The 11,735-nt window shown below is 36.0% G+C and overlaps 1 protein-coding gene and 1 pseudogene across 1 annotated transcript; one reads left to right on the top strand and one right to left on the bottom strand.

Moving 5' to 3' along the window:
* Window positions 1-242: 242 nt before the first annotated feature.
* Window positions 243-1,899, bottom strand: LOC114534750 (collagen alpha-1(XII) chain-like). The gene is made up of 3 exons (XM_028556223.1): window positions 1,654-1,899; window positions 972-1,364; window positions 243-813 (listed from the first exon to the last, which is right to left on the bottom strand). Exons 1-3 carry the CDS (start codon window positions 1,781-1,783, stop codon window positions 512-514), a joined length of 825 nt encoding a protein of 274 aa, XP_028412024.1. The 5' UTR covers window positions 1,784-1,899; the 3' UTR covers window positions 243-511.
* Window positions 1,900-4,784: 2,885 nt separating this feature from the next.
* On the top strand, window positions 4,785-11,051 carry LOC114534708 (annotated as a pseudogene).
* The last annotated feature ends 684 nt before the right edge of the window (window positions 11,052-11,735 follow it).

Here is an 11,735-nt window from a genome sequence, read left to right as displayed (position 1 = left end):
CTCTGCAAGGTAAGTTAAAGCCATTTATCGGAAGACAGAAGTTATAGTTTTTCAGCTATATCGAGTTCAATGGTGTTTACTGATGCAGGGTTAGCTAGAGATAACGAAAAGTCGTGATGCGCAAAAAGGATTACTGAAGGACGGTGGTGCCGAAAGCAGTTTAGCGCAGCGGAGGTAGATTTTAGAAAAACACAAATATTTTTTATTTTGATTGTAGCACAGCCTTAAAATGAAAATTAAGATGAAATGGTGAATGCATGGCATAATATTATATAATTATGGTATAGTAAAGGGCACAGGGCACTGTCCCCGAAAGTAACATATATCAAACAAGGACACCGACTACAGACTACTGGTATTTAATTAAGTCGCAAATTTGTTAAAAAAGCTTGCAATTGACCGGCGTACAAAGCTGCTGACATTACATCTCTATCAAACTAATTGTATACAAAGTGATGACATGGAAATACCGTGCAATAATTTAATGCAGGGAGCATCGGTGCATGAAGTTTCAACATGGAGGTGGAACCTTACTAATCACTTTGTAAGTATCAGGATCAACTTTTTTGACAACAAGTTTAACGACGCCTAGAAAGTCTCCAACCGTTTTAACTCGGAGAAGATGCGTTTCAGGCGACGACGCAATGTCCACTACCTCGTTGATGTCACTAGTAAAGTCTCCCACTGCAACGACATAGATCTCAACATTGTGATCTTTCAAATCATCAGCATTTGGTATTGTCTGATCTTGATTTTTGTTTGACTTCCCGTCTGTTAGTAGGAACACCATCTTTCTCGAAGGAAAATGGCTACCTGGAGAAAATTCAGTGCATGACAAATAACTAATTACTTTCCCAACAATTACATACGGGAATGCCTGTCTACGGGGAAGGGACGATATTGGTTAAGTCGTAGCTTGGGTTTAGCACAGCAAATTACTTAGATTATAGCGAGTTACTTCGTAATCATACCTGAATTTTTATCAAAGAGCAAATCATAAGCTTTACTAAGCGCGTCAGCAGTATTTGTAATTCCTCCCTCATAAAAAAAATCATTCATTTTCTTAGCAGCTTCAAAGGCAGGCAAAAACTTAAATTTCACAGTTGCCGTTGTTGAATACACAACACCAGCATAGTAATTCACAAAAATAGGAGGACGGCGAATCATCATCAGATCTTTCAAGGCTCTCTTTCCTTTATTAAATTCACAATCTCCAACTGACCCAGATGAGTCCAATATCGCCACCGTATCTTCCACTTTAGTACGACGTCGTGGTTTGTCTTTGCCGCTCACTCTGGCTGTGGTTAGAAAACTTTTCATCAACTTTTCAGCTGTTTCTTCCTTCGTTGGGATTGCCTTGAAGCCTAAAATACAATAAACATATATGTTCGCTATAAGCGGTAAATCGCTGTATACTGATGCAGTTTTATTTATTTAATAGCACTTGCGAAGAAGCAGCGCCGGATCTAGGGATGTGCAGAATAAATTACTAAAGCTTAAAATTGGCAGATTTTAATGTAAAAATATTCCTTTCAAATCTATAACCATTAGCGTTGTTATTAAGGTGTTTTGAATTTAAAATTAAGCTGTGTTATTTATTCTGCACACCCCTAGATCCGCCACTGCGAAGAAGCTAGAAAGGGCTCGACTTACTGTCATAATACGCTTGTGATCGAACTGGTCTTGCGGTGGTTATTTTTTGCCAAAATGGAATTAGTGATTCCACGCTTGGAGTGAGCACAAATAAATAGCTCACCACAAATAGCGAAATGAAAAACGACATGATAATGATTTCTTTTAATTTCAAATATCAGTTCTTCTGTTTCGTTTATACTGCTGCATGAAGAGGGCGCGCTCTGACAACTTTCTGACTTTGCCTAATATGCTTTGTTTTATAGCCTACAGTAATTCATACCGGATATTTACCGGCTAATGTTTCAAGTGCTCTTTACTTGAGTTCAAAGGGCCATTATGAAGGAATCGAGGAAACGGTGGTTACAAACCGATATTTATTGGATCCACCAATGGGATATTAGAATTTAGAGACGCTCTGCAAAGGTAAACAACAATGTTCACATATAAAATAGGAACGGACGACTCAAACCGTTTTTTTAACTTACTTTGTCAATTATGTGAAATGGAGGTTTCTCATATGTCACGGATACCCATATGTTGCGGTCAGGAACGACGAAATTTTATTCAGAATAACAGAGCACTTCATGTCATGCTGTGATCACCGACTATCAATCAATCAATCAATCAATCAATCAATGAATCAGTCAATCAATCAATTAATCAATCAGTCATAATTTATATGTAAATACGATATGGGTAGGAATACAAAGACTCGTAAAAACGCATACGTTTAGTGATCTATTATACAAATATTTTGGAATATATAGGTCAAAAGTATTTATGGTAAACACAGAGGACATTTTTGCCTATATTATTAGTTGCAACACAGGTAATAATATTGGCAAAAATGTTATCCGTGTTTACCATACTTATACCCTTGACGGGCATATTCAAACCTAAGAATGTAAATTTGTCCCTTTCCCTCACCACCTCAATCATTAAGAGTGTCTAGGCCTTGAGATCTTAGGTAGTGGTTTAAAACGAGAAAGGAACACACACACATCCCAAGCCATACATCCATCCAAAGCGTTAATAAGTTTGAATGTGAGAGATCGATTTTTTGTATTATATTATTGCGAATGTACATTCTTAACATATCAAATGTCCAACATTCTTACTGTTGGTTTCGAAACGGAAGGTCATTCAAGTTGTTTTTTTTGTAAAAGACCTTCTGGAAAAAACAAGTTGTTATTTTCCGTTTCAGCGCAAAGATTTACATCAAATGCGTAAATTTGGTTAGCAAATGCGCGATGCAGTTGCCTTGCCTAGCCACGCTATGTCCGTCACAAAAACACACCGCGTTTCTATGTTTTCGAAATCCAGTTCATTCTACACAAAAACAGCCTACCTAGCTTAGGTTATTCATTCTACGCTGAGTCTCGAATGTGGACGCTTGCAAGAAAGCAAAGGTTTATGCTACAATTCTATTCGCATTGTGAGACAAAAAAAAAATTCTATCTTTATTCTACCTCGATCAAAGCTATATCTACGCACATGATAGTTAAAGTTGGTGCGTCTGCAAACCAAATTCGAAACGACGCAATATTCTCAATTGACTTATTCGACCCAAACCTGTATATATCCTGTTAATAAATTATCAAAATTCCTACGTCGAGTTCGTTTCATTCTACGCACCGCGTCTACCCCTGTAGATTTATTGGGAACTCGTTGACATTGAATTTCTGTCCCAGTAAAGCTACACTTACAATACATGAATTAAGTATATTTAAAATACGTATAGCTAGGTATATCCGGCCCAAGTACTTTTGGTTATTTGGAACCTATGCCTACAATACTCTTTAGGATTAAGAATCTTCATGACGACGATGAGATGAGTTGTGTGGCGCTTGTGGATCATGTAAACAGGCTCCAACGGTCAACGGAAAAGATAAAAACACTTCTAGACGTTTTGATCTATAAACGCCTTTTCTCAGGAGAGTTCGTACAGACGCGTGACTGTGGCGACATATTGATATGGCACTGATTACTTGAACTTTCGGAGTATTATAAAATAACATGTATATAACGCGTGTTTTGATTGGTCGAAGCCCGTGTTTGGATCAGGCCATCCAAAACACGGAAATTTAGGTAACTGTATATTAATAAATGCTAGATAATGATTATACTGACACTTCACATGCATGATTTGTGATATCTTTTCAGCTTTGGGTGGTATTTCAAGAATCAAGCAAATCTTAAATGTAATTTGTGACATGTGACACACGATCAATTTTCAGTCAAAAGCGTGTCGCAGAGATATCTAGTTTTCGACACGCATTCCAGATGACAACAAGACAAAGAGCAGGCTATCATGCAATAAAAGTCAGAGAATTAGAACTAAACAAGTGAAGGTTAAAAACTCGATCCATGAAGTCCGCCCTAATTTGTATAACATGAAGATGGTCAAGATATTGTCATTCTTTAATCGAAATGAATAATCAAGAATCAAGATAAAGTCAAAAACAAATGATATACTGTGTATTTTCGTAATGAACATGAGTGAACAAACCTCGCCGGCAAAACGTCAGCTCACACTGAGGGAAATTGCTACGCTAATGTGTCTCTTAGGGGCTGTTTACATGAGCCCGGTTACCCGAGATTCAACGAAGCGTGAGAGGACTTTGAGGTATTGAAATAAGTCTTTATGACACCAAACAAGCACATGCTATTGTTGTGGTGATTATACGACTGTCAGGATCATGTTATCTGCTCATTTTAATACCTCAAAATCATCTCACGCTTCGTTGAATCTCGGGAAACCGGGCTCATGTAAACAGCCCATTAATTAGCTCTACAGGTAGCTTTCGTGTGCGGCCGGCTTAAGACTGAAGAGCATCATTCTTTGTTGGGCATATTTGACATGTTTTGCCTCGCTATTTCAAATCTCGCTGGCCGGTTTAGAACCTATATCACTGCACCATGATTCGCTACAAACTCCATGAGATAATAGCACTATCCGCCCGAGTAATCTTTCGCTTGTGGTTGATACCTTTGAATTAAGGTCGTATTTAGCTCATGCACGCACATTGAATGAAACTCACACAATAGATAATAAGATGATAATGAGATTACGCCACGTACAAACAAGCTTGGCCTGATGGAACTAGAGACCTTCTAATTATAACAATGCTTGTCTAATTTATTCAGCCAATCTACGAACCCCGCTTTGGATGCTTTTCAAAAACAACCGAGGAAATCCTAACCGTCGAAGAATGGAAGCATCTGGCCGACTAGTAAGATGAAACAAACCAGCCTGTCGGCCATATCTCTCAGAACGGTGCATGTAGAAATATCCTGGTTGTTTAGAGATTCAAAGCAGAGAGAAATCAATAAGTGTAAGTGATAATTATTTAAATGTTCAGACCAGGCATTGCTTATATGACTTTTGGGCCTAGTATTGCATGAACAGTTAGCTAAAATAGTGCAAGGCTTGATGCTGGAAAACGTAAAATGAAGTGCCGTCGCAGACACCAGAACGGTGATGATCGTCATAACTTTACTAGCAATATTGAAAGTCAACCATTTTATCTACAGAGGGAAACAAAACCCCAAACTATTTAAATCAATTATTGTTGAAATTTTGGCACTTTTTAGGTCAGTTATGTACGGTTTTTGGTTATTAGTTATAACTTTGAGGTGCATGGGTTAAAACCATCCGACTTTTTAGCCAGGTATTTTCACGTCCACTGCGTGATATTGGCGAGTTGCTTCAAAAATCGCCCACAAACTCAACCCTTCACCAGCTAGCCTTTGTCTCATGTGCGCGTGCAGTGGGGTATGGCAAAAATGCTAACGAGGATAATTTATGACAATATTTTATGTGCAGTCGTTGTTTTAGCCTGTTGCATGGACAAATTATAACAATAGTTTATCTCAACCGGCTTTGTGGATATTCTGTTGGATAATCTGAAAGGGGCTATTTACATAGGCCCGGTTATTCGAGATTCAACGAAGCTTGAGTTCATTTAAATGTTTATGGAACGGAACAAGCACATGCTATTGTTGTGAAGACTACACCACTGTCAGCATGGATCATGTAATTGTTATTATATATTCTCATTTCGATACCTTAAAGTCATCTCACATTCATTAAATCTCGGCTAAGCTGAATCATGTAAGCCGGCAGCCTCTGAGGCCTGTTTCAAACGATTGCATTAACAACAATTGATAATGAGGCATCCTCGTTGATTAACTGGTTTTTTATATGCGTCAGTTCAGCACATTTTAGACCTAGGTTATACCTCGCATTTCAATCGCGTCAAATGAAATTCGAACAATAGATATATAATGAGATGATATGAGGCTTTATAAAGTTTATTATCTCATTACTTATTGTTTAAATTGCATTCGACGCGATCAAAATGCGGGGTAGACCTAGGCGTTAGAAGCAAGACGTTTGAAACAGGCCTAGGCCTGAGAGCACCAAATGAATCACAACGGGTTCAGGGGCAAAATGTAAAGAATGTGTTGGTATCATCACTTAATAGTTTCATTCAAGTAAGATAATTCAAGAATCCCTCACAAATCATTAAAATATTGTTGTGAGTTTGATAAGCTGGGATATAATATGCTATTGCGTTACCCGATACCGACTTTGAAAGATGGCGACGACATGTAGCTCGATCGAATTTAATGATGACTACAATCACTTGCAATAAAAACTCGTCGTTTGTTAATGAAGCAAAATGATAGAGACAGCATAAGAAAACTTAAGCATCATGATCTTAGCAAAAAGACTACGAGATGCGTTTGTAAACTTTGGATACAAGTATGCCGAGATAGCGGCATACACTGGAAAAGCCGAATTGGAAACGGCCTGGCCTTCCATATTCAACACAAAGGGTATAGGAAAAGAGTATCGGTTCCGGGCAGGTAATTTAAAAAATTATATAGACGTATTGCGGGGATTAATTCAGATGTTTTATATATTGAGTCCCACATTGTCATATATATAAAGATTACAAATAATTTGCCACCAGTGATGACAAACCGGTCATGCAATTAGATTTAATAATGAAGAGTAAATAACCAAAATTATTTTGTGTAAAAATTCGATCGTTAATAAAGACATTGTATCTGCAAAGCACGAGTGAGGAATGAACGGGGAACGAGTAAGGAACGAGTGAGGAACGAGCGAGGAACGAGTGAGGAACGAGTGAGGAACGAGTGAGAAACGAGTGAGGAACGAGTGAGGAACGAGTGAGGAACGAGTGAGGAACGAGCGAGGAACGAGTGGGGAACAAGTGAGGAACGAGTGAGAAACGAGCGAGGAACGAGTGAGGAACGAGTGAGGAGTTGACATATCATACTGCAGGTTTGAAGTTGCTTTATTGAGAATAGTAACAAGTATATTTATATTAATATTCACAAAACTATTTGATTATTACATTTATAATTATTTTTAAGAATTGTAAAGTAAAACGCGAACATCAAAATTCTAGATGCACACGCATGATTCTTAAATTTGGTTCAGAATCTTAGATTTAAATTTTCTAAAAATATTTTGAGTAACTTTAAATAAATCCAATCATGGAAATAATATTTCTCCTCTAAATTTTTTTTCCGAATTCGAAACTAACAAGACATCAACTTTATAAAATAAAATAAATTATTGATATAAGGACGATATTGGACGAATTTATAGTGTGATTTCATTGGCCACGCAATACAAACAGAATAGAATGGTTAATTAAATGGGGACCATGCATGCTATATATTCCGCTAATTGAAGCCTCAGTTAGAATTATGCGTATTTATTTATATAATATGAAGACTATTTTTTATTATGATCTTTAAGATTGATTGATATTGATCAAGGGACGCCTGCATGAGTGTATATAAAAACTAACAGTGGAGCATTCACAACAGAACGAAAGACAGCATAATATCTATAAACGAAGGTAATATCAGAAAAAATTAACTGTCCAGCTTGCTTTTAGTTATGCTCATGCAGTTATTTATTAACTTAGGCTATGTGCACACGGTAACGTTTTCGAGCGTTTTCACATTCGTTTTCATGCCAAAACGGTCTCAAACACCGTCAATTTACCGTAGAAGTTGAAGCTAATTTAACATATTTGTCATATTTTTCCTCGGATCGTGTGGACAGGGCGTCTATAAAATAAAATGGAAAATAACGATTTTGAAAACGCTCGAAAACGACACTCGTGTGCACATATAGCCTTATACTCTCTTTATCTCTGTGGAGCAGACGTTGACAGTTTTTTTGAAAAATTTAGTAAATTTGCCTAGCAGAAGATTTTTACGATATGATAGTATGATAAACGCGACGTAAGAGGAAAGCAGTCTTTGGGCAAAAAGTCAGTCTTGAAATCCATTCTAAAAAAAGCAGCTGGTAAGCTGTTTCCATTGTTAGTCTAGAACAATTTTCTCTTGGTACGAGTGTTAGTAAACAGATTGAAGTCAGAATTGCTTATGGAAGAAAAGGTAGGCTAGCACTAGTCTTTAATCCACCTTCAAATTTTCTGTAAATATAACGAGGCTAAATATCCCATTCTTAATTAAAATTACTGTTGCTTCTTAATTCTCCTAATAAAAAGACTGTGTTTCACTGTTGCGAACGCAATTTCGCCAAATTGCAATAAACACAACTTACTGACCTTTCTTTGCTATTTTATTAACTTGTTTACGCAGGAGTGGTGCAATGAAGGTGTAAAACATTTTCCCCATAGGCATAGCACTTGTTGCAATGGATTTTACACAACAGCAAACGATTATATGTAACGTGTGTGCAGTTGTACATCAATAATACATTTTTAATAATAGACTGTGTGTTTTAGGGATATTATCTGTACTTCGGAATTAAGTAGTTTATCTCGAAATTAATATATTATGCAAAAAATGTAGTGTCAATGCCGGATTGAAATGCTGAATATAATATTTATTACAGTGGTTTTATTAGATTCGTGATCACGATTCAGTTGCAATAAAGGCAGTTGCCTTGACACATTTATGTTTAGATCTGATTTACGTTCTCGCTATATGGTTAACCTCGCGTATGAACATAATATTATACATCAAAGCAAGTGAACTTTTATTGTCAATCGAGAGCGGTGCTTCTATGTCTATGAGTTTATCGGCTGTATGGTTTTAATTCACAGTAAAAAAATAAGGATACGGATATTGCCGCTATATATATTATTCAGGCGAATGAATATTGTAAATGATATTTGATAAGCAAGATCGGAACCGAAGATCGAAATATTCAAAATAGAGACATCTCTTTCTACTTTTACACAAATGCATATATACATCAATGGAGTAAATCTTTATTGTTTAGTCTACAGGCATGCTTTCCTGAGTTTATCGGCTATTATGTGGTTCAATAGGTATTCAATACTATATTCTAGGAGCAAAACGCCACCGCAACACCTGCATGGCCACTGTCAACTTCCACATACAATCTAGTCTTATCAGTTTTATTGTTCTTATATATTGAATACAATGGAAATATTCAATGGAAATTGAATAAATTCAATATTTTTTCATTGATTTTTACATATCAAAGTTTGCTTTATAACCATGACAGGTATTATTAATCAACCTTATGCTACTGGTTCTTCATTTTCGCAGTTAAATTATGTATCTTTGACAGCAATTTTTCCTTCTGATAAGAACTTCTAGTTCATAAACCTTGTATACAGTATCTGCACGGCTTTCGGTGAGCAAAATTTATGAGTGCGTTTTTCTTAACATAAGACAAAAATAACCAAGAATAATACCACAAATATAGACTTGTCCTTTAGTTAGGTTGAAGTAAAAGCGGTAAATTTACATTCGAATGTCTTTAATTGATAAGAAAATTTCAACTTAATTTCGGGTATTCTGATTATAAACAGACATTTCGTCTTATTAAGTAAACAGTTCTGCCGACACAATTTCGCCAGATATGCAATAAACTCAACCTTTTATTTTTATTTGTTTTCATTGTTTCACTGTTTGTTTTCATTTTTATTTACTTTTTTACTTGTTTACGCATAGTTTTGAATAAATTTTCTCCGGTTCAGGCGGCATAAAAGTGTGGAAAATTTAGCCCATGTCTCGGCAATTGATTCTGCGAAATCCCAACTTTCAGGAAATAGTAAGACTAATACAGGTATACGTCGTAATATAAAAGTATAGTATCTGAACTTTTATCTGAACCATTAGTATATATGCAAATATTTATTGTATAGTGTCAATCAATGATTCAAATTTTAACTAAAATGTGACTCTTTACAAAAACGTTATAAAAATTCAATTTGGAATGAAATAATATAAACATTAATTAATTATTGATATGATGATATCAGTATATGAGTCTCTTTTATTAAGAAGCGCTCTTTTTGTGAACATGTCGTTGAAGATGATCTTCGTTTGAAAGAATTTTAAACATGAAGCTGAGAGTTTAGTGATCATAATAAACTAAATAAAGAGGTATATTAAATTATTTTCATAATAGTTTGTATGTATTAAAACATAAATGGAGAGAAAATCGTCTGAACTGGGCTGATAACGATTATTTTGTTTGAGCTAACATCAGTTTAATCATAATGATTATATTCATCCTTAAATTACAATAGTATGAATAATTATTGTTCTTTGTTCAATAACTGTTGTTGACCAGGAACATTTGCGAAAAATATGCAACTATATTGTTCCTATAAGATTATTATGTGCGACTTTGTCAGTTTCTCATATCTAAAATTCTGCGCGATAAGCAGAATATTTCGTAGGCTGTATAGAATATTTTGCTACTATAGCCGGATATCCAGCACGGTGGTTTCTCGTAGTTTAATTTTCACATCGGCTTCAAGGAATTGTATTTTTATCTTCATTTTTGATAGGGCCAACATCTGTAATAATGCTGCCAATCAATATCAGTGGTACACAGTACAACGATTGTAATCAAACATGGCTGACAGGCAGCAAATTGTCCATTTTTGAGGAATTTTATAGAAGACTTCTTCTATCACTCGGAATTATGTTAATTTCCATCACCATTTTTACACTTCTGGGAAATACCTTAGTCTTGATTGTGACCTGGAGAGAAAGAAGTCTTCATCAACCAAATAAATATTTTATTGCTTTTCTGGCTGTGGCTGATCTTCTCGTTGGTGTGTTGGTGATACCATTGAAATTGTACAAACAAAATCTCGACATTGAATCTCTACGCACAATGTCTGCTCATCTGAGTCGCTTTTTAGTGTGGATTGACACTTTTGCGTTAACAACGTCCATTTACACACTGACTTTCATCAGTTTTGATCGATATCTCAAAATCAGCAAACCACTTCAATATAAATCACGAATGACAACTTCCAGATCCGTAAAAATAATTTTCCTGATTTTTTTCATTTCATCGTCCATTGCCACGTACGCCGCCACTCCGTTCGCTGACAGCCGAGGATTTGTGAACAGTGATGGCGATTCCTGCCGAAAAGAAGGCGAATTAAATAAAATGAAAGTTTTTTATACTTTTTTGGCAATAAGTACGTTTATTCTTCCCACCATATTCATAATGATTATGTACGTTCTCATTTTTCGTGTTGCTCATAAACGACAAAAGATGTTCTTAAACGGGGACCTTGGTCAAACAATAAACAATCACAACCAACGAGGTACATTTCGTCAAGATTTAAAAATAGTTAGAATGTTGTTGGTTGTCGTTGGAGTTTTCATGTGTTGCTGGGCACCTTGGATCATAATAATATTGCTTTCGAATTACCATTCAAAAATATTTGATGTAAGAGATTCCTCATTGGGCACCATTTACCTCATATACATACTGTTGTTTGCAACGCGTTCCCTTCCATTACTGAACAGTATGTGCAATCCAATAATTTACGCCTGTCTGGACCAAACATACAGAGAAGCCTTCAAACGTCTTTTGTGTAAACCAGGCATCAGAAGACAACAGCAAACATTGCAATTACCTCAACCAACAAGCGAATGACCGATTCTATTCCGGTCTGTTGTATAAACTGAATGGGAAACCCTGTACTCTCCGCGGTTGCGACTGCGATGTTTTTCCTTTAATTATTCAAAATTACTATCAAACGACTAACAATATTACGCGTTTGATTATGACTATAAAAAAT

Source organism: Dendronephthya gigantea, unplaced genomic scaffold (genome assembly GCF_004324835.1).
Source record: "Dendronephthya gigantea isolate DGI-Jeju-01 unplaced genomic scaffold, DenGig_1.0 000105F, whole genome shotgun sequence".
In the NCBI taxonomy this organism is placed as follows: domain Eukaryota; kingdom Metazoa; phylum Cnidaria; class Anthozoa; order Malacalcyonacea; family Nephtheidae; genus Dendronephthya; species Dendronephthya gigantea.
Note: the sequence above shows the minus strand (reverse complement) of the source record. Positions and strands in the feature narration are given on the sequence as shown.